Source organism: Cetorhinus maximus, chromosome 3, assembly GCF_964194155.1.
Source record: "Cetorhinus maximus chromosome 3, sCetMax3.hap1.1, whole genome shotgun sequence".
Lineage (NCBI taxonomy): Eukaryota > Metazoa > Chordata > Chondrichthyes > Lamniformes > Cetorhinidae > Cetorhinus > Cetorhinus maximus.
Window position 1 is genome coordinate 164,337,716 of NC_135881.1, and position 23,861 is coordinate 164,361,576.

Sequence of the window (23,861 nt, forward strand, 5' to 3'; positions counted from 1 at the left end):
TGTGCGCTTCCTGCCTACATTACCTGTCTTCCAGGTGCCATGTTTTTGTGACACTTCTGTGTCATCATCTTCCAATTATCAATTCTTATATTCATATTTATAATGGGTCTTGCCTTTATAGGCTAATCATCCTGTACATTTTTCAAATTCACTTAAAAGAGCTGATTGGACCAGTGCACTTATCACCAAGCATTTCCAGGATAAGGGTCATAACATAGAAAATTTACAGCACAGAAAGGAGGCCATTCAGCCCATCGTGTCTGCGGTGATAAAGAAAAAACTATCCAGCCAAATCCCACTTTTCAACTATTGATCTGTAGTCCTATGCATATCCAAGTATTTTTTTAAAATGCGACGAGTGCTTCTGCCACTACCACCTTTTTAGCCAGTGAGTTCCAGAGTCCCCCCACCCTCTGGGTGAAAAACGTTCTTGACTCCCCTCTAATCCTTTTGCCAATTGCTTCACATCTATGCCCCTGGTTATCGACATTTCTGCTAATGGAAATAGGTACTTCCCTTCAGCTGGATCCGGGCTCCTCAATTTTATGCTCCTCAATTAAACCTTCCCTCAACCTTCTCTTGTTCCAAAGAAAACAGCCCCTACCTATCCAATATTTCCTCAGAATTAAAATTCCCCATTCCTGGCAACATCCTTTTAAATCTCCTCTGTACCCTCTCTCGTTCAATCAATTCCTCCTTGCAATGTTGTGACCAGAACTGTGCAAAGTACTCTAGCTTAACTAGTGTTTTGTACACTTCTAGCATAATGTCCCTTATGTTTTTTTTGAAAAATATACTTTATTCATAAAATATCTGGAAGAACATTTCAAAATCACCATCACATAAGTACAATCAGATTCAACTTTTATACATGTATCACAAGGTGCATCAATACAATCAATGAATATCACAATCATTTCAATATGGTCAATGCAGACAATCAGACAATGGTATTGGAGTTATCAACATCCATCATGTTGCACTCTGAGGTGCTTCAATACAATTAGTATTCACTGCATACATTCATTTTGAGCTGTGCAGCCCGAAGGGCTCTCAACAGTTCCCAGCCCCTCGATGCACTGTGGCAGAAAGGTCTTAGACAGTGACCTTTCCCCATTGCGCCTTTGCGGCGGCTGCCCCAAGCTTTAGTGCGTCCCTCAGCACGTAGTCCTGGACCTTGGAATGTGCCAGTCTGCAACACTCGGTCGGGGACAACTCTTTGCGCTGGAAGACCAACAAGTTTCAGGCAGACCAAAGAGCGTCTTTCACTGAGTTGATGATCCTCCAGCTGCAGTTGATGTTTGTCTCGGTGTGTGTCCCTGGGAACAGCCCGTAGAGCACAGAGTCCTGTGTCACAGAACTGCTCGGGATGAACCTTGACAGAAACCACTGCATCTCTCTCCAGACCTTCTTTGCAAAGGCACAATCCACAAGGAGGTGATCAACGGTCTCGTCCCCACCACAGCCACCTCGAGGGCAACGTGCAGAGGGGGTGAGACTCCTGGCGTGTTGGAAGGATCTGACGGGGAGGGCCTTTCTCACCACCAGCCAAGCTACGTCTTGGTGCTTGTTGGAAAGTTCTGGCGATGAGGCATTCTGCCAAATGACTTTGACAGTCTGCTCGGGGAACCATCCCACAGGATCCACCCTCCTTTTCCCTCAGGGCCTCTAAGACGTTACGTTCTGACCACTGCCTGATCGACTTGTGGTCAAAGGTGTTTCTCTGCATAAATTTTTCCACCAGGGACAAGTGGTACGGCATGGTTCAACTAGTTGGAACGTTCCGTAGCAGCGTGGCCAGACCCATCCTTCGCAACACCGGGGACAGGTAGAACCTCAGCACGTAGTGACACTTGGTTTTTGCGTACCGAGGGTCTACGCACAGCTTGATGCAGCCGCACACAAAGGTGGCCATCAGTATGAGGGCGATGTTGGGCACATTTTTTCCCCCTTTATCTAGAGGCTTGTACATCGCGTCCCTGCGGACACGATCCATTTTCGATCTCCAGATAAAGCGAAAGATGGCTCGGCTGATCGCCTTCACGCAGGAGTCTGGAATGGGCCAGACCTGCACCACGTACAGCAACAGCAAGAGAGCCTCACACCTGATGACCAGGTTCTTACCCGCAATGGAGAGGGAGCGTCGCTCCCACATGCCCAGTTTTCTTTTCACCATAGACACTCGCTCCTTCCAGTTTCTAACACATGCCCTGGTCCCTCCGAACCATATCCTCAGCACCCTCAGGCCGTCAGCCCTGACGGTGAAGGGGACAAAGGATCGGTCAGCCCAGTTCCCAAAGAACATGGCCTCGCTCTTCCCACGATTTACCTTGGCTCCCGAGGCCAGTTCGAACTGGTCGCAGATGTGGATCAGTCTGCGCACCGACAGCGGATCCGAGCAGAAGACGGCGACATCGTCCATGTACAGGGAGGCTTTGACCTGAGTGCCTCCACTGCCTGGGATTGTCACTCCTCTTATGCCCGGACCCTTCCTGATGGACTCAGCAAAGGGTTCATTGCAACACACAAACAGGACAGGGGAGAGCGGGCAGCCCTACCAGACTCCAGATTTAATAGGAAAGCTATCTGATTCCCACCCATTGATTGAAACTGCGCTACTGATGTTAGTGTAGAGCAGTTGGATCCAATTGCGAATTCCCTCCCCAAACCCCATTTTGGAGAGCACATCCACCATGTAGGTGTGCGATATTCTGTCAAAGGCCTTGTTCTGATCCAGGCTTATGAGGCAGGTGTCCATACCCCTGTTCTGCACATAAGCAATCTTATCCCTGAGCAGCGCGAGGCTGTCAGAGATCTTCCTGCCCGACACAGCGCAGGTCTGGTCAGGGTGGATCACCAATTCCAGAGCGGACTTGACCCGATTGGCGATGACCTTGGACAGAATCTTATGGTCCACATTCAAAAGTGAAATGGGTCGCCAATTTCTAATTTCCTCCCTTTCCCCCTTGTGCTTGTAGTCAGGGTGATGAAGCCTTTCTTCATGGATTCTGACATGCTGCCGGCCAGAAGCATACTCTCGTACATTTCTAGCAGGTCTGGGCCGATCCAGTCCCACAGAGCCGAATACAACTCCGCCGGCAAGCCGTCGCTTCTGGGAGTTTTACTCTTCTCTAAGGATTCAAGGGCCTTAGTCAGTTCGTCAGGAGTTAGCGGTTTGTCCAGGCTCTCCCGTGTACTGTCGTCTAAGACCTCCGTGATAGAGGACAGGAAGGACTGGGAGGCCGTGCTGTCTGTGGGCTTCACGTCATACAATCCAGCATAAAAGGATTTGCTGATCCTCAAAATGTCGGACTGCGATGACTTTACTGAACCGCCGTCTTCCTTCAGGCTGCTGATCACAGAGCTCTCTCTGTGTACCTTTTGGAAGAAGAAACGTGAGCACGTCTCATCCTGCTCCACAGAGCGGACTCTGGACCGGAAGATGATCTTGGAGGCCTCCGAGGCAGAGCGAGGCTTGCTGCTCTTCACCTCTTGGAGTTCCTCCTTGACATCGGCCCCCATCGACTGCAGCCAGAGCAGATTCTGCATGTTTTTCTAGAGTCGGGACATTTCCCTCTGTTCCTTTCTAGCTTTCTGGGCGCCTTTGAGGATGAAAAACCTCTTGATGTTTCCCTTGATCGCTTCCCATCAATGTGTCAGGGACTCAAAGAGGGGTTAAACGGTTCTCCAACCTTTGTAGTCCCTCTTGAGCTCCTCAATGTTCTCTGGAGTCAGCAGTTGCACGTTTAGCTTCCATGCCCCCCTGCCCACCCTCTGGTCTTCCTCTAAGTGACAGTCAGCCAGTAGGAGGCAGTGGTCAGAGGAAAAACACCGGCTTGAAGTCGGTGGATCTGACTGGGTACGCGCGGGACACATACAGGAAGTCTATCCTGGAATGGATGGACCCGTCTGGCCGTGACCAGGTGTATCTACGCTGCGCTCCGTCCGCAGGGTTGCTGAAGACATCGTGCAGCTTGGCTCCTTAACTGTTTCCATCAGGGATCTGGACATAGCGTCCAATCTGCTGTCAGCTGTACCGGATCGTCCAGCCGCATCGATGATGCATTTGAAGTCACCGCCCAGAATAACCGGCCTGGAGGTTGCCAGCAGCAGTGGGAGCTGCTGAAAAACCTGCAGCCGCTTGCCTTTTTGTGCCGGGGCGTACACGTTAATTAACTGGAGTGGAGCATTCTTGTACATTACGTCTGCTACGAGGAGCTGCCCGCCCACCACCTCCTTAACCTCGGAGATGGTGAAGTTGCCTCCCCGCAGCACAATACCCAGGCTGGAGGAACGAGAGTCGTTTCCTCCCGACCAGATCGATGGCCCATGGGACTACCATCGTGGCCATTGCCTGTAGGAGCTGAGGTGCGGTATCGCACACTCCTGCAGAAACAACAGGTCAGCTTTGACCTTGGCAAGGTAGTCCAAGGTTGCAACACATCGCGTAGTAGATTTAATGCTACGCACATTTATGGATACAACCTTTACACCCATTTTAGAGCATTTAGTCTCTTACCAAACCTGATGTCTCTGAGAGTTCCAGACCTTTGGTCTGCTCCTGCATACCCATAGTGTTCACAAATTGCCTCACTTTGGATGGGCTGAGGAAACTGTCCTGAACCTCCAAATTGGCAATGTTCTGCTCAGGTGGCATCTGGGGGTTCATGCAGAGAACAGGATTTGAAATGTCCTCTGTTGGAGAAGACTCTCCGATCCTTTCCCCCTCTGGGGTGTTGCTGCTCCTGGCTTCCCGGATCTGGGGTGCGCTGAGCGCTTCACTGCTCCCAGATTCCTGGGGTGCGCCGGCCTCTTTGTGGGCAAAGTTGGGGTGCGCTGGTCTCCTCATTGTCTCCACTGTTCTGGAGCTCGGGTGTCTCATCCTCCAACTCCCTAGAGCTTTGCCGCTTCTTCTGTAGATGCCGCCCTTTTCCTTCTTCATCCGAAGAGCAGCTGCCCTTGTCATCCGTGTCGGATGGGAGACGCCTCTTGCCACTTGTCTGGGAAGTGGCTTGGTCCTTTCTTAGCCCCTTCCTTTTGGCTCTCTTCACCAGCTGCCACTCCCCCTGCTGATTTTCGGCTGCTTCCTCCTCCACCATTGATTCGCTCTCCTGAGGAGTGGGAGGTTCAGGGCCAGTGCTGTTGATTGGCTGTCTGCTGCCTCAATCTTTTCCTCCATCTTGTCTCTCTCTGTGTCTTCCTTTGTCCCGTTGTTCTCACTGGGGGCCTTGGTGGTTGGAGTGTTGCAAGTGTCCTTGGTAGTAGTGACACAAAGCATTTCCTCTGCTTCCCACACAGGTTGCAGCACTTAGTCTGTTTGCAGTCCTTTGTCTGGTGCCCTTCCTGTTTGCAGTCCTTGCAGAGGGCGGCGCTGCAGTTGGCCGCCACATGACCAGACTTGCCGCATGAGCGACAAAGTTTGGGCTGCCCAGCGTAGACAAGCTGGAATAGCGAAGCTGGAAGGAGGGTGGAGGATGGTTCCTTTACCATCGGTCTTGAGCGTGACCTTAACCTGGCGTTTGCACATCCAAATCCCGAAGGTGTCTCTAACCTCGATGCAGCTCCCTACCTTGTCGACGTACCAGGCGAGGAAGGTGAACACGTCGGCAACAGGGACGTAGGGGTTGTAGAGATGCACAGTCACCACACGGTCCCGTTGCAACGGCCGAGCAAAGAGCGGCTCCACCGTCAGGATCTTCATCTCCGGCTGGTCTCTCTTCTCCTCGAACACCTTCAGGAACTTGACGCAAGCTGCCACACGCTTGAAAGTCACGTCGAAACATCCAGCGCTGGGGAAGTCTTGCAGGGAGTAGATCTCCTCTGCTGTCCCTTATGTTAATAAAGGAAAGTATCCTGTATGCTTCTTACCTGTTCCAGTGGATTTGGGGACTTGCACTCCAAGGTAGCTCTGCTCAATACACTTCTCAGTATCCTACTGTTTATTGTGTGTCCCCTTGGATTATTTGTCCTCCCCAAATGCATTTCCTCACACTTCTCTAGATTGAATTCTATTTCGCCACTTTTCTGCTCAGCACGACTAGTCCATTGACGACATCCTGCAGTTTACAGTTCTATTCCTCGTAATCAATCATAGCCAGTTTTTTGTATCATTGCAAACCTCTTAATCATGCCCCCTACACGAAAGCCTAAATCATTGAGATATAACAGTTAACTTGAAGAATTGTTCTCTTTGAAGTGATGTGTTCCACAGGACACAGTATCAATGATGAATGATCCTTCACACTGTCATAACAGCCTTCCCCAAGTTGTACTGTTCCACTGGTTCAATTTAGCAATGTAGAAAATCTAGCTGATTGAGATTGTGAAGAGTGTGGTACTTATTAATACTGGTAGTTTCTACTGTGTAATACTTTGAGATGGGAAGTGGAATTGGGTCACTGATAATACCATGGGGTGCTAACATTTGGAGGTTCATCCACTCCTTTACTCAGATCCTATACTGAGCCACACTTATTGGGAGTTTGTTACATAGCAAAGGGAATAGTTGTACCTTTGTTATTCCTAATATTGCTTGCTGCCCATTTACACAGGGCAGTTGCAGTTCCATATACCCAAGCTCTGAGTTTTGCCCAAACCAGAGGCACTACAGAAAATTCACAAGAAAGATTTTGAGAAGAAAAATTATATAAAAATTAAGTGTAGAAGGCAAAAACAAAAGGTCATAACCTGGCTGTGCTCAAAGTTCTTATTGTCCACAATAAATCTTTGTCAATCCACTGCAAACATAAAATTGGCATTAGGACCTGGATTTTCCCCATGGGATGCAATCTGGAAATTGAGCCAATTTTGTCAAGGCGACATGTCTAATTTTCTATTCAGAGTCATTGCTTAAACCCAAATGTAAAAAATCTCATGAATCAATGCAATCAATCAATGTTATCAATTGTAATCTATGATTGGGACATGGCCAATGTTCCAGGGACTAATTTAAGATTGCAAAATTAAGCTAATTTAAACTGGAAATTTGTTCAAATAATTGGTTGTTTCTTCAACTGCAGCAATTGATTTCTGTTGATTGCTGATCATAGGCCATATGCTCCAAGGGCAGATCAGGTGACTGAATTTCAACCTGTTGGACTAAATTCAAAGTAATTGTAATATTAGTAAGAGAAATAGACCTGAGTCAGGCTTCAGTGGACTGCTGGTTATTGTTGCTGCAGGTCATTAACAATGGGTTAATGTGATCATGGCTGCCATGTGCCTGAAATTCTGAGCACACACAAAAGGAGCAGAATCTGTGGAAACTCAACATACCGACCTGGGAACATGACCAGCTTTGTGGACAAGGATTGCTTCAAAAGAATTGACTGTTGAACAAACTACTACTATTTCTTGCATTTATATATATCTTTTAATGTGACTAAATCTTTTAAATACCCCAAGGTATCTGATAGCATTATCAAATAAAATTTGATACTGAACCATATATTAAGGCAGATGACTAAAAGTTTGGTCAAAGCTTGATTTAGGAGTGTCCTAAAGAAGGCAAGAGAGGTGGAGAGTTGGAGGAGTTTAGGGCGGGAATTCCAGAATTTGGAGCTTTAGCAGTTGAAGACATGGCCACCAGTGATTAAAATCAGGTTGGGCTGAATGGCCTCCATCAGTGCTGTAACCATTCTATGATTCTAACTGAGTAGAGCAGGCCCAGAGGTTGGCACTGATGCATTTCTCATTATCTGAAAAGAAAAAAAATTGCAGGCCTGTAGGGAAAAGGCAGGAGAGTGGCACTAGGTGAGTTGCTCTTGTAGAGAGCCAGCACAGATACAATGGCCTAAATGGCCTTCTTCAGTGCTGTAATCATTCTATGGGTCCAAAATTGGAGATCTGAGTTGTAAGGCAGGAGGAGGTTATAGAGATAGGGAGGAATGAGGCCACGGAGGAATTTGAAACCAATGATGAGAATTTTAAAATAGAGGCAGTGCTTCGCCAAGAGCTAAACTATAAGTCAGTGAGCAAAGGAATTGCTGCGAGTTAAGGTACAGCCAGAGTTATTAATGGAGGGTGGAAGACTGGAGAGTGAACAGGTCTGCACTTGAATAGTTGTCTCGAGTTATCAAAGGTATGGGGGTGAGGGTTTCAGCAGCAGATGAGATAAGGCAGGGGCAAACTTCGGCACTTTTATGGAGGTGGAAATGGATGCTGTTAGTGATGGCACAGAAATATGGTAGGAAGCTCATCTCAGAAACATCAAGGTTGCAAACAGTTCAGTCTAAAATGGTTGCCAAGCAGTGGGATGAAGTGTGGTTAGTGTATAGCTTTGATTTTCTCAATATTTAGTTGGACGTAAGTTCTGTTCATCCAGAACTGGATGTCTGACCAGCAGCGATGCTATTTAGAGATCATGGAGGGGTCAGGAGAGGTAGTGGTGAGATTGAGCTCAGTGTAAAAGATCATGGAGCTCCAATGTAAATTTTTATGGGCATTTACTCACTTATAAATTCTGCAGTCATTTGTGCTATTTCTGTCAATTCCACTTAGATTGCGCTAATATCTAAGCGGGAACTTTGCAGAAAGTCCAATTCTATCTGTTTTACAAATTATAAAAAAAAGGAACGGCCACTTATAGGTAGCAAGATGCTATTCTGCTGACTCTGGTAGAAGAGTAGAATTTCCTCCCAACAACACAAAATGCCATTTTAGTATTCAGAAATTGCTTTACATTTACCTATTTCTTTTGAGTCATTTCTCAGATCTATTCATTGTTTGTGATGTGCTACTTAATTTTATTTTCAGTTTATAGATCTTATTTTCAGTTTATTCTGATACAGCCCACAGATATTGCATCTGTCCTGGATTAAGGGTGTTGTATCATCTAAGCACACAGCTGAAAAATGCAGTGTGATGCAGATGGTGGGAAATAAATATTTTTAATGATCTTGTAAAGTGAGCTGCATGTTATTTTATCTTTAACTGTTTTCTTCAACTTTTTCTCTGCAATTTTCTTCCTTCAGCTCCTGAAGGCATTGACTCCAAGCTAGGATATGGTTCCACAAATGACAGCTACCATCTCATTTCTCCTCCAAGTGACCTTTATTTATGCTTAATACTAGATAATTGAATGTCAGCAAATCAAATGCTGCCTCCGCCCAACATGTAAATGCACACTTCCAGCAAGAATTGCAGAAAAACATTTGGGGAGCAAATGATTTTCTCTAGCATAACTGAGGTGCTGAAAGGCCCCACTCAGCATGAACTGGAGATCTGACTTAATCCTAGCATGTATGGTTCGGATGCTTACTGGATAAATTTGTTGAGCCCGTGAAAGTATCTTTAGAACATAGTTATGTTTAAAAATAATTGTGCAAAACGGGTGCTCAGCACTGTTCCGTTTACCTCAAGTCTTGCCACAAATATCATGGCTGCATTTGATAGCTATGTTACATGTGAGAGGACAGGAATGTATCATGCCTCTGAATCGTTCTCTGTAAGCAGCTGTGCAGAGGTATACAAAAATGACCCAGAGTTAATTTGATCTGATTTAATGTTGCGTCATTGCTGTCTCTGAAATCTATGGCCAATACTGGGAACTTGCCATGTGGCCAGTTGGGGGGGTACAAGCTAGTGACCCTGTACAACATGTTTGCAGTTCTGGGTCATGTCTGTGTCTCCTTTTCTTGGGTCTCCTGCCCTGATGAAGAGAGCTATCAAGGAACCAATTTCTAAAACCCTGTCAACGTAGCTTAAAGTGGTTAATAAAAGGTGCATCTGCACACATTCCAGCATGTTCTGAACTTCCTCTCTTCCCCTTCTATCATCTGTCTCCCCCTTCCCTACCCCAGAAGAGGAGAGATTTTGTATTATTGTATGGAATGTCATGAATATCAAACTTGCGGCACAGCATCCTAATATCTCAGTGCTATGCATGGAACTTTTAACATTAATTTTAATGATGTTTACAAGCTGTATGTTTTAAAGGAAATGACAGGTCAACAAGTTGAGAATAATGCAGTCTGTATGAACTTAGAGGTAGCGCAGTGAGCAACCTTGCAGCTAGATTCCAATCTCTTGAAATCCCTGTGCTTCAACAGGGAATGTTGCGTTGATTTGAAAGGAGTAGAACTACTGCTTTACAACCTAATTCAACATATAAAATGCTGCTTACTATGCCACTAGAGTGTATAAATATCTTCATGACTTAAGTAGATCAACCATCTCCCTCTCATATGCTCATGCCTTGCTCCTGACACTCTACTCTGCCTCCTTCCCTGCCATCGCGCTCCCCCTACCCACATGCCCTCTCTCTCCTCACCTCAAATTGCATCTCGGTCTGTTTCTCATGCAACAGTGATAAATTCTCCAGGTTTCTACAACAACACCTTGCATTTCTGTGGTGCTTTTAATGTAGTAAAACATGTAATTGTCAGACAAAATTTGATACTGAGTTACATAAGGAAATATTGGGCTGGTGACCAAACATTTCATCAAAGAGGCAAGTTTTAAGTAGAATCTTAAATGCCAACAGAGAACACAGTCACATTATTTAATATTGGGAAAGCAAATTGATACTCAACAAATTCTAATCGTTTTTCTCTGTAACAAGTATTTTGTTTTTCAGGTGATCAGATTTCTATGTAATATCATAATATGGTGTTCAGAAATGTGATGGTGGTACAGGTGCACTTGTGAAACCAAACCAAATTCATTTCTGAAGAGTGTATAATAATGCAGGATTTGTACAGTCTTCTGGTGGTTGTGGTACTAGACTAGAAAACCACGGGCCGAGAGTTCAGATCCCACTAAGACAAATTTTGAAATTGAAATCAACCTGATAATTTCTGGGCTAGCATGAGAAAAGTAACCATAAAAATGTTTGGATTGTTACAAAATCCAATTTTGATTTACTGATTGCCTTCAGGAAAGGCAGCCTGTTACTCCTATTTGTAGGCTCTGGCCTACAAATGATTGTAGTCTCGCACTACCTTTTTTTATTTGTTCATGGGATGTGGGCATAGCTGGCTAGGCTAGCATTTATTGCCCACCCCTAATTGTTCTTGAGCAGGTGGTGAAGAGCCACCAGCTTGAACTGCTGCAGTCCACATGATGTAGGTACACCCACAGTGCTGTTAGGAAGGGAGTTCCAGGATTTTGACCCAGCGACAGTGAAGGAACGGTGATATGGTTCCAAGTCAGAATGCTGTGTGGCTTGGAGGGGAACTTCCAGGTGGTGGTGTTCCCATGCATATGCTACCCTTGCCCTTCTTGGTGGGAGAGGTCGCGGGTTTGGAAGGTGATGTTGAAGGAATCTTGGTGAGTTGCTGCAATGCATCCCATAGATTGTGTACACTGCTGGCAGTGTGAGTGAATGTTTAAGGTGGTGGCTGGGGTGCCAATCAAGCGGGCTGCTTTGTCCTGGATGGTGTTGAGCTTGTTGAGTGCTGTTGGAGCTGCACTCACCCAGGCAAGTGGACACTCCTGACTCATGCCTTGTAGATGGTGGACAGGCTTTGGAGAGTCAGGAGGTGAGATACTCACCGCAGGAATCACAGCCTCTGTCCTACTTTTGTAGCCCCAGTACTTATATGGCTGGTCCTGTTCAGCTACAGGTCAATGATAACCCCCAGGATGTTGCTAATGAGGGATTCAGCGATGGTAATGCCATTGAATGTCAAAGGCAGATGGCTAGATTCTCTTGTTGGAGTTGGTCATTGCCTGGCACTTGTGTGGCGTGAATGTTACTTGCCACTTATCAGCCCAAGCCTGGATATTGTCCAGGTCTTGCTGCATTTCGACATGGACTGCTTCAGTATCCGAGGAGTCATGAATGGTGCTGAACATTGTACAATCATCAGCGAGCAGCCCCACTTCTGATGCTATGATGGAGGAAAGGTCATTGATGAAGCAGCTGAAGATGGTTGGGCCGAGGACACTACCCTGAGGAACTCCTGAAGTGATGTCCTGGGATTGAGATGACCGACCTCCAACAACCTCCAATAGTAATGGGGAAACAGGAAATGGCAGAGAAGTTGAATAAACACTTTGCTTCAGTCTTCACAGTAGAAGGTACTAATAGCATTCCAAAAATACTAAATAATCAAGAGGCAAAAGGCGAGGAGGAAATAAATACAATAACTTTCACTAGAGAAAAATTACTAGAAAAACTAATGGGATTAAAGGCCGATAAGCCCCCTGGACCTGATGGGTTACATCTTAGGATATTAAAGGAAGTAGCTACAGAGATAGTGGATGCACTGGTAGTAATCTTCCAAGAATCCTTAGATTCTGGAAATGTCCCAGAGGATTGGAGAAAGGCCAATGTAACACCCTTTTTTAAAAAGGGAGAGAGACAAAAAACAGGTAACTAAAGGTCAGTTAGCTTAACATCTGTCATTGGGAAAATGTTAGAGTCTATTGTCTAGATGTAATAGCGGAGCATTTAGAATTACATAATCTAATCAATCAGAGTCAGCATGGCTTCATGAAGGGGAAATCATGCCTGAAAAATTTATTAGAATTCTTTGAGGAGGTAACAAGCAAAATAGCTAAAAGGGAACCAGTAGATGTAATATATTTGGATTTCCAAAAGGCATTCGATAATGTACCGCACATAAGACTACTTAATAAGATAAGAGCCCATGGTGTTGGGGGTAGTATATTAGCATGGATAGAGGATTGGTTAACTAATAGGAGACAGAGTTGAGGTAAGGGGGCATTTTCAGGATCGCAACCTGTAACTGATGGACTGTCACAGGGATCAGTGCTGGGGCCACAATCATTTGCAATATTTATCAATGACTTGGATGTGGGAAGTGAATGTACTATCACCAAGTATGCGGATGACACAAAAATAGGTGGGAAGGTAAGTGATGAGGATGACACAAAGTGTCTACAGAGGAATATAGACAGGTTAAGTGACTGGGCAAAAACTTGGCAGATAGAATATAATGTGGGCAAATGTGAGGTTATGCACTTTGGCAGGAAGAATAGAGGAGCTGAATATTATTTAAATGGAGAAAGACTGCAGAAGGCTGCAGCACAGAGGGATTTGGGCGTCCTTGTGCATGAATCACAAAAAGTTAAAATACAAGTTCAACAGGTAATAAGGAAGACAAATGGAATGTTGCCTTTGTTTCAAAGAGAATGGAATATAAAAATAGGGAAGTCTTGCTAAAACTATACAAGGCATTGGTTAGACCACATCTAGAATACTGCGAACAATTTTGCCCCCCTTATCTAAGGAAAGATATACTGGCAATGGAGGCAGTCCAGAGAAGATTCACTAGTTTGATCCTGGGTATGGAGAGATTTTCTTATGTGGAGAGGCTGAGTCAGTTGGGTCTGTACTCATTGGAGTTTAGAAAAATGAGAGGCAACCTTATTGAAACATATAAGATTCTTAGGGGCTTGACAGGGTAGATGCTGAGAGGTTGTTTCCCCTTGTGGGAGAGTCTAGGACTAGAGGGCATAATCTCAGAGTAAGGGGTCGCCCATTTAAAACAGAGATGAGGAGGAATTTCTTCTCAGGGTAGTGAATCTGTGGAATTCTTTACCGCAGAGGGCTGTAGAAGCTCGGTCGTTAAGCATATTCAAGGTGGAGATAGACAGATTTTGAATCAGTGAGGGAATCGAGGGTTATGGGGATAAGGCAAGAAAGTGGAGATGAGGATTATCAGATCAGCCACAATCTCATTGAATGGCGGAGCAGACTCAATGGGCCAAATGGCCTACTTCTGCCCCTACATCTTATGGTCTTAACCACAGCCATCTTCCTTTATGGCGGGTATGACTCCAACCAGTGGAGAGTTTTCTCCTGATTCCCAATGACTCCAATTTTGCTAGGGCTCCTTGATGTCACAGTTGGTCAAATACTGCCTTGATGTCAAAGGCAACCACACTCACCTATCCTCTTGAGTTCATCTCTTCTGTCCATGTTTGGACCAAGGCTGTAATGAGGTGAGGAGCTGAGTGTGTGCCTGGCGGAATTACCTGGTTGGTTCTTAATGTCTCAAATGGCCTGGCCAGCTACCGATTGCTAAAGTTTAGTCATAAGTACGATGTGTCATGCAAGTTAATATATGAAAATCATCCCAGTATGTTTAAAAGCAGATCTGAATTTCCTTTCATTAAACTAAGGGAAAGGAGGTTTGCTGCCTAGGGGTGCTGTCCATTATGCTAATTAACTTTACCTCAAAGCATGTAAACTCATTTACTATACTTTCATTTTTCCCTCTTGCAATGCAAAAACTGAGTTTATCCAAAAGTAACAATTTACAAATTCATTAACCTTTGATGAGAAGTATTTTTCTGGCTGCTTGTTCTCTTTTGATTTATAGGGTCATAAGGAAGATTAGTCAATGATCTGTTACTGCCCAACTGGTTGGAGCATCAAATTTGGTTTGGTTTTATTGATCAATCAGTGCAACTTCTTAAGATCTAGGCACTGACCTAAATTTGAAACAAGACACTGAGACACCTGCATCAAAGAGATGATTTCATGGTCATCTCTGTTCTGTGTTAGCAGGGCCATCCAGCAATGTTGAAACATACGTTTGACTACTAGGATGTAGAATTGGTTGTTTTTCCCACTGACAGCATAAATTATTTCTGAAGAAGCAATGGTCTCAAAGCATAAGATTAGAACTATGTTGTATTAGCAAAGTAATATATGCAGCCTTTTAAATTTGAGGAAAGAAATGAGATAGGTGCCATCTTTTCCCCACCCCACATATTACTGTATGTTATGTATTTACCAATTATACTGAGCCTACTTGTCTGTCACCCATTCTATTTTGTTGGGCTTTACATGATTAATTATTTATCCAACTGCTAATGTATTTTTGTACAATTTTGTATAAGAAAGTTTAATACATCTTAGTGTTCAGTTCTTCATGCCCAGCAATTGTCTGTCACCTTGCTTTTATATCCCTGTCCCCTCTCTTGTTAATTATACCATTTGGCTCTGATGAATGGTGACCGCATACTATCTTGTAAATGATGAATGAAAAGCCTTATTTCGATACCAGATGGTTGAATCTCTTCCTTCTGTCGACTATTCATCCAACTGCTGTCCTGTTAAATTGTAGGTACTGCTGCAAAGACTGCAGGTTTCAATGATAAACTGGTCAAGAAATTTCTTTCTTTCTGCCAATTCATATGAAGTAACATTCATTGGACTTGTGTCCAATGATACCTTGATGTTTTTGATGTCTCAATGTTTTCTTGCACCCAGCACGTCTGTTGTTTGTACTTTTTTCATTTTTAAAATTTATTTTCAACATAAAATGTCATTACTGAAAGAGTTGATTTTTCAAACTAAGCCTAGTTACAGTTTTTGCTACTCTATTGTCATGCTCACGGTGAGTTGAAGATATTGGATACTATGTAAAATCATTCTTTGTGAAAGTGGCCACAAAACCTGTTAAGATGGCTGCAACTTAATATGTGACTATGGGCATTTAAACATAGGAAATTGGAGCAGGAGTAGACCATTCGGCCCCTCAAACCTGCTTCACCATTCAATTAGATCATGGCTGATCTCCTACCTCTATGCCATTTTACTGCATTATCCCCATATCTCTTGATGTTTTTACTATCTAGAAATCTGTTCATCTCTGCCTTGAACATACTCAATGACTGAGCTTCCACAGCCCTCTAGGGTAGAGAATTCTAAAGACTTACCAGCCTCTGAGTGAAGAAATTCCTCCTCATCTTAGACCTAAATGGCCTACCACTTACCGTGAGATTGTGTCCCCTGGTTCTAGACCACGTCCATGTCCAGCCACTCTCCCCCCCCCACCCCCCGCCACCGCCGTCTTCCCACCATCCCACCAGCCAGGGGAAAGATCCTTCCTGCATTTACCTTGTCGAGGACTGTAAGAATTTTGTATGTTTCAATGAGATCACCACTCATTCTTCTAAACTCTAGAGAATACAAGCACAGGATAATCCTGCCATTCCAGGAATCAGTCTGGTGAAACCTCGTTGCACTAAACTGTGGACAGTATTCAATTCTGTGGCCAATATTTAGTTAAACATGGATCTGAATAAGAGTCCCTTCGCAGCCACCTGTGAAGTTCAGATATCTCATTAAGGATGAACCAGTGTTTGAGAATACGGAATCTCTAGACTGTTGGTCTCTGAATGCCACATTGAATAAACTCAAGTTGGGGCAGAGATAAGAGTGAATGACCATTGTCAGCTGCCATTGTATCATGGTGGTTTGGAGCCTGCATTCATATGACTGAAACTAACTTACAGGGACTGCAGTTTAAAATATCCTGAACGAAGCAAATCCAGCAGAGAAACGTCTGAAACCCCAAGAAACATCTGAACCATTATAGCTGAAAGTCTTCTAATGCAGCCAAAGTACTGTACTTGTTTCAGCTTCCAAGTCCACCTGAGAACAAATCTCCTGGCTATTTGTCTGCAAGAGGCTTTGTAGCTTCATGAGAATCCTTTGCTTCTAAAAGATCTTCAATCCAACTAAAGTATCAACTCAACTAAGACGACATCCGGCCCATATGGACATAGAGACTGAGTTATAAAGTCCATTTTTATAATTACGGCTTTAACTTCATCTGTATCTAATCCTTGCATGAGTGATAGTGTGAGTTAGACGAGTGATTGAGTTGTTGAGCTTCAAACATCTGGGGCACATATGTAATAATAAATAACCTTTTTTAAAATCACCAAAAGCCTGCTGCTGGAATTTATATAAAATCACTGAGGGCAAGGAAATACACTCACCTCACATACAAATGTCCTGATTATGGACTGGAAGACACCACATGAATTCTGTCCGTAACGTTATGGCTACTTGTCAGCAGCCTGACCAAACCCGTTTGTGACTGAATCCAGAAATTTAACTTCAATTTGAATTGCACAAACTTCCATCCTTCACCCACAATTGGAAGAACCTTCCTTCAGTCCTCCTCTCTTTACCTCCTTCCCTCTCCATTTTTCAGTTCACTTCTAAAATCTTTACCAAAACTAATCTTTCCAACTGAATTTTTGTCATCCTATCTTAGTCTTATTCCTTTGAATCTGAGCCCATTCCTCTATTTTAGCTCTTTTCCCGCCTCTCCATAAAGTGCCTCAGGATGTTTTCCATATTGAAGGTGCTAAATAAATACAAGTTAGCTACAATATAATTTTGTAGATCATGTAAAACAAATTCATTGCTGACACTTCTTGAAAACAGTATGAGGACTACTCTCAAAACTCTGGATAAAAACCATGATTGGTGATTGTGGTATTTGCAGAACCACCAACCAGCACCAAGTTTGAAGATGTAATCAAAGTTGCTGTTGAACAATGCTTAACAGTAAAAGTGATGTAGAAGTTTTGAACATGAACTTGTATCTTTACCAGGCGTGGAGTAATCCACAGTAAGAAGCTCCAGGCGGATTTTTTAATCGTGCTAAGGAGTGCCTTAATTTACAATCACCTGCAGCACTTGTGGTTTGTGACCCTTTTGTATTACAAGCAAATAACATGCCAGTTGAGTCCATTTGTTTGCAGAGTAAATAGTTTTGGTGTAGCCATGTGCAGATGTATTTAGTTTAAGTTTTCCTTCACCTGGTCTTGGTTTTTATTTCTTTAGCTTAGAACTATCATTTCAATGAATGCTGCAGCTTTCAGAGCAGTGGGTGGAGCCTTGGATAGTGTATTTCCAGTGTACTTTTGTTCCAATAGTCAGAACTGATTTTACTTTAAAATTTCAGCATTAGCTTTGCAGCCATGAAGCTGACAAAGGTAATTGAGGGAGGGCTTAACATGGGGTAACCATTAAAGATCCTTACGGTGTCATTTACCACTCCAAACTTGTGTGCAAGTTTAATTTAATTCTTATTGAGGGAGATGGGTCATTTTATTTCATATGCTCACTTACATTTTGATATCTAAAACTGTAACTAATTGTCATTTTTGCTTTTTTATTGTGGTTTTTTTTGTCAACTATTAATAATGAATAGGCTTGTATAATTAGTGAAGCTCGTGTTTTGTGTGTTGCATTTAAACAGATGAAGACTTACAGTGTTGAATTTGATTTCCAGGTCAGTGTTGAAGTTCTGGTGGAACACCCTTTTTTTGTTTTTGGAAAAGGCTGGTCATCATGTTGCCCGGAGAGAACCTCCCAACTCTTTGGTTTGCCATGTTCCAAACTTTCTGTTGGTGACGTTTGCATATCTCTTACACTGAAAAATCTGAAAAATGGCTCTATAAAGAAAGGACAGGCTATTGACTCGACTGGTGTCTTGTTGAAGCACCCAAAGAATTATAGTATATCTGAGAACAGGCCCCGGCACTTGGAGCGAGAGAACGGGATTGTTCAGGGAAGTGTACCAGTTGTCTCAGAAAATGGCAAACTGAAGTTTTCTGAAACCATTACAAGGTCTTGGCTCAACAAAACAGAGGTCGGGAGGCCTCCAACAAGGAAAAGGAGGTGGTCTGCTCCCGAAACACGAAAAGTAGAGAAGACAGATGAAGAGCAGCCGTTAAATCTTCCCAAGCCTTCCTTCATTCCTCAGGAGGTTAAGATTTGCATTGAAGGACGGTCCAACGTAGGCAAGTGAAGGCACTTTGGGGAGTGGTGGAAGCTCAAAAAAAATAAAATCTATAATACTGTACTGTAGACTTAAAGCTAGAAACAACCCCAGTATTTACATGTTATCTGCTTGTTATTTTAGTTTTTTTGTTAATAACATGTTGTAATAATTTCAAATGGTGTTAAGGAGGAGACTGGTAACTATGTTCTTTCCACATAGCTCTGACTGTTCACTGTTTATTGAATGCTCTTATGAAAATTCTCACCAGGATTATTCCTATCATGATTAGAATCCATTAATGTCTTCTCTGGTACTGTTTTTTTTAAAATTCAGTTCATATTTAGTGATGATTGGTGCCACTTTCTTTTTCCCCATGCTCACTTGAATGTTGTGCAATACAACAGAGTGGCAGGATGGTCTTTAAGCACTTGCAATTCAGTAATATTTATTTACTGGGTATCTGTTCTGAATCTCAAAGTCATACCAAAATGACAAGTTTAGTATTAACTGTAAACACTGTCATCCATATAGAGCTAGATACTGAACTTTAAAGGAAAAGGAAACTGAAGAATGATGTTGTCTAGAAGATGTGAGTCTAGAACGATTCAATTGTCGATTCAAGTTGTTTGGAAGAATGAGAATCATTTATCTTGATTCTTGTGTGAATGATTATGTATGGTAGCAGTAATCCACTGAAGACTGCTTGATCAGAAAGCACTTTTTAAATGTAATGCCTCAAAAACAGGGGAAAAGATCCCAGAGAGTTGAAACAAAAGCTGGAAGAGAAATCTAGGGTTATCCAGTGTTTAACTGTTGTACATTTAAAGCATTTGGCAATTTGCACACCTTGAGAGTCAACAATCATGCAGTGAATCTGTCAGGTTTTTTTTTCTCTACTTTTTTTGAAAAAGGAGAAACTTAAAAAAAAATGTAGCGATCATTGTTTGGCCTGCCTTAGCATTGGGACCTTCCCACAGTGTTTCATGGGATATTGAGTTGAGTGGTTGACTCAAAAGTCTGTCATATCTAATGAAATTAATCTCTTTTAGGACAGCTCAAAAGGATATTGGTAAATCTTTCCAGTAACTTGCCATTTTAAAAGATATCAAGCTCCTCAATAGCAGATCTTTCAAAATTGAAAATGGTTTCAAATAGTGTAATGAAAAGGTTTCTTATCTACTTAATTATATGTTACACATGAATGTCAGTGTACACCAGTGATATCTTATGATTTAAAAAAAAATTGTACAGGATTTTACTCATTCAAATCTTTGTTCTCAGTCATCTTCAGGTAGAGCTTAAATTAGACTTTTTTAGTTTGACATGCACAGTGCTTTTTGAAGCACAACACAAAAACACTTAAAATGTCATTCATCAAAAATGCAGTATTTAAAATGAACAAAGCCTCCTTTGATAACGCAGTTTTTTTTTGTTTCGTAACAGGTTCTCAAACAAAACTGAAAACTGTTGGAAGTGAACAGGGGGTGATAACTTTTTTAATTTGTGCAAGTAACTTGAAGCTTAGCTAGCATTGGAAACTCTAATTTCTTGGCTTGTAGCTGGCACTTGCATCTTTAAGATTGTATTCCAAAGCTGTTTCAAGATCTTAATGGGGAGTTGGGGGTGGGGGGGAGGGGGGTGGGAATGGGCAGGGGGATGGTGAGACAAAAGGCTTGAGTATTGCAGAAGTTCATTATAATTAAACCTCTCAGCGATGCACCAAATTAGCTGGGCAGGTTTTCAATATATTGCACATTCACGTTGCTTGGTAAGTGCTGGGTTCCTAATGATAAAATGGAATTTCTGCTCAGTAAATGCATCAGCCCTCTCATTAACTTGCTCAGGGCAGTCACATTCTTTTATTTTTCTTAATGCTAGATGGTAAGAGGTAATTGAAATGGAGAAACAATGGAGTAGAGATGCATATGAGATTTTAGATAAAATAATCAGTACCACTATACATTTAAATAGGTGATTTTTTTTTTTTCCCCAGCATGGAAGCAGGGACTCACTTAACTGACTGGTTCTGCTTAAGAAACACTACAGGAAATAGTCAGGCGCAATGTGAACAATTCAGTTACTTGTTTTATATTGATTTGTAAGTAAGAATTCCAGTTTAGAAAATTGCTAGGTCACATTATTCGATCCGACCGCCTATTACTCTGAATTTGTTTGCTTGTGCAGCCACCTTTTGTTAAAAGTGCCAAGTTTAGCCTGATAGTTCACATCTTTTAACTCACATTTGAAAAAATATTATTTGCATTTCTCGCTAATCATTGTACTGCTGCCTTTTTTTAAACTGAGTCCCTGGCCTCCTTTTTAAACAAAAAAGCTGGATCAGAATGCAAGGAAAGCTTTTTTCATTTATAACCAGATCAGCCATGTGCCTCTACAAAGTCTGATTTGCAATAGTTAACTGACAGCAGGCTATTTTTAAAAAGTTTGTAGTGGACAAAAATAAAACAATTCACACAAAGGTAGTCAGGGTAATCCCACCTGTATGTAGACAGTTATACATATTTACTGATTGTTCCTATAATAGTAGAGATTTCCACCTACAACACCTTTTTAATTTGTCTGGACAGAATGATTGGAGAGACCTGTAGAACCCTTTCACACCTCTTACTCAGGGATGGGGCTGGTGTGCATGTGGAACACTGATGTAACCGGAAGCAGCACTTTCACTAACTCTGAAGCCTAATTTCTTTTTAACAGACCTAGCCTCAAATATTGTTACCTTACTGATCGGATCATCATAGCACTGTATCTGGTTAGGACCTTGTAAACAAACTGCTTTCGAAAGGTTTAACAGTGAAGGCTCACTCATATCGATTAGTACAGGTAACATGAACCTATTGCACATGGAGATTTGAATGTTGGTGGAAGGTTACTCAGTTTTTGAAAGGCTCGGATACTGTTTAAACTAGCTTTGACTTTCATACCTTGTAATATATTTGAGGGGGGAAAAACCATTAAAGAAGTTGAAGGTTAAATTTAGTTGTACATTTTAATTTGTAATGTCCAGGAGATTGATCTGTTCAGGCTGTGGCGAGAATGAAGTACTGTACAAAGAGGCTTTAGACGTGCAGCCAGTTTGTGAATAGTTCCCAGATATGAACTGCTGCTCCTGAATTTGCTATGTTTTTGGTTGTTAGTACCTATTGAAAGTTTTAAGTCTTCCATTGAGAATCAATTAGAGGCGGCAATTGTCTTTTTTGTTTTCTTCATGGACTGACTAAGCTGTGGTCACCTAATGGCAATGGCCAGTAGATGCAGGAAAATGGGGGCGGGAAAAATGTTTTGCACCTTACTGATGATGAGAGAGTTTTTTCAGTGCATAAATACATAGTTAAGAGCTTTCATTGTGAAAGGGGGACGTTTTCCGTACACGTGCGTATTCTATGTAATTCCAGTGTACAATATTGTACTTGCACTAGCTTTTTTTAAACAATTATACAAATGGAAGAATTCATATTCTATTTTCTAATCGTGGTGTGTCTATTTGTAGGATACACTCGGGTCTGTTGAATTTTATGGTCCCTTTCTTTGATGGTGCTTGCAGGTTTTCTAGTTAGAAGTTATTTCATTATTATGATAATATTTGATCCAGACTTTGAACAAATTTTGTTTTAAAGAAATTGTCTGTATACCAGTACAAGTTTATTGTTTCAGTATACTCGTACTAATAAAATAACAGTGCCAACCGCAACTGTTTCCTCTAGTTGCTTGTTTCCAGTTCTATTTTTTTTGCTGCACTTTGTATCAATCACTTAACTTCACAGCCTCATCGGGCAACTAAGCAGTTTAGTCATGGAGCACGCAGTGGTTCTATTATTATTGATAGGAGTAAAGCAGAGCTTTGCATTCACTAGAGAATGTGATACCAATTTGTTGCTGTCCAATTTCTTTAATATATCCAGTTCCTTAGAGGAATTAGGTAAAATAAAGAACTGAAAACTAAAAGTCACAGGATTACAGGGTAGAATTTGGAATTGTATCAAACACAGGTTTTTTAAAAAAGGAGATAGTGCTTTTAACATTGTTGTGCCTTTGTTAAAAAAAACATTTGCGAACCAAGGAATTAAGTCTCCCGAACAATATGTATCCCTCAACCAATATCACTAAACAGAAAAATAGTTATTATCTTTAATAAAAGCAAAATACTTCGGATGCTGGAAATCTGAAATAAAAACAGAAAATGCTGGAAAAACTCAGCAGGTCTAACTAACAGCAACTGAAGAAGAGTCATACGGACTCGAAACGTTAACTGTTTATCTCTCCACAGATGCTGTCAGACCTGCTGAGTTTTTCCAGCATTTTCTGTTTTTATTATGGTTGTTACCTTTGCTGTGCACAAATTGGCTGCTGCATTTCTTACGTTACAACAGAGACTGCATTGCAAAAAAATGTCATTGGCATAATAAAAACAAAGTGCTAGAAATACTCAGCAGGCCTGGCAAAATCTATGGAGAGTTAACATTGAGTGTAACATGAATAGAACTGAAGGCAAGTGGAAATGTGATGGGTTTTATGATGTTAAAAAGGGGGAGGGGTGGAAGAACAGGGGAAGGTCACGGATAGGGTAGAGGGCAGGAGAGATTAAATAATAAAGGACATGGAACAAAAGACAAAGGGAGTGGTAATGGTTGAAGTCAAGAAGCAAAGCAATTGTCCAGAGTGTGAAGGACAGAATAATGAACAGCTCTGTCCAAAAACAAAACCACGAAGAACAAGATTCAGATCAGCACGTGGCAAAAAAAATACAAAATGGGGATCAGAGCCTGATATTGTTGAACCCAATGTTGAGTCCAGAGGGCAATAAAGTACCTATCAGAAGGAGGTGCTGAACCTCAAGCTTTCCTCACCATCATACCACCCTCACACTGTTGTTGACAGGGCCCTCAACCGTGTCAAGTCCATTTCCTGCACTTCTGCTCTCACTCCTTCCCCTCCCTTCCAGTGGCATAATAAGGTTCCCCTTGTCCTCACTTTATACTCCATCAGCCTCCACATTCAAATGATCATCCTCTGCCATTTCCACCACCTCCAGAATGATGCCACTACTAAATACATCTTCCCCTCTCCTTCCTGTCAGCATTCCAAAGGAACCATTCCCTCTGCAACACCCTGGTCCACTCCTCAATTAGCCCCAACACCTTGACCCTTTCCTACAGCACTTTCCCATGCATTCGCAGGTGTAACACCTGCCCTTTTATCTCCTCTCTCCCCGCTGCCCAAGACCCCCTAACACTCCTTCCAGGTGAAGCAGTGATTTACTTGTACTTCTGTCAATTTAGTCTACTGTATTCGCTGCTCACAAATGCGGTCTTCCCTGCACTAAGGAGACCAAATGCAGAC

At 42.5% G+C, this 23,861-nt stretch overlaps 1 protein-coding gene across 8 annotated transcripts in view; it reads left to right on the forward strand.

Moving 5' to 3' along the window:
• atxn1a (ataxin 1a) overlaps positions 1-20,118 on the forward strand; it is a 390,269-nt gene extending 370,151 nt beyond the window's left edge. For all 8 annotated transcript variants that reach the window (XM_078539207.1, XM_078539213.1, XM_078539212.1 and 5 more), the window contains 2 exons: positions 18,012-18,522; positions 19,947-20,118. In XM_078539207.1, the coding sequence (XP_078395333.1) occupies positions 18,012-18,522; positions 19,947-20,032 (597 nt within the window). In that variant the 3' untranslated portion in view covers positions 20,033-20,118. The remainder of the gene's footprint in view (positions 1-18,011; positions 18,523-19,946) is intronic.
• Positions 20,119-23,861: the final 3,743 nt, after the last annotated feature.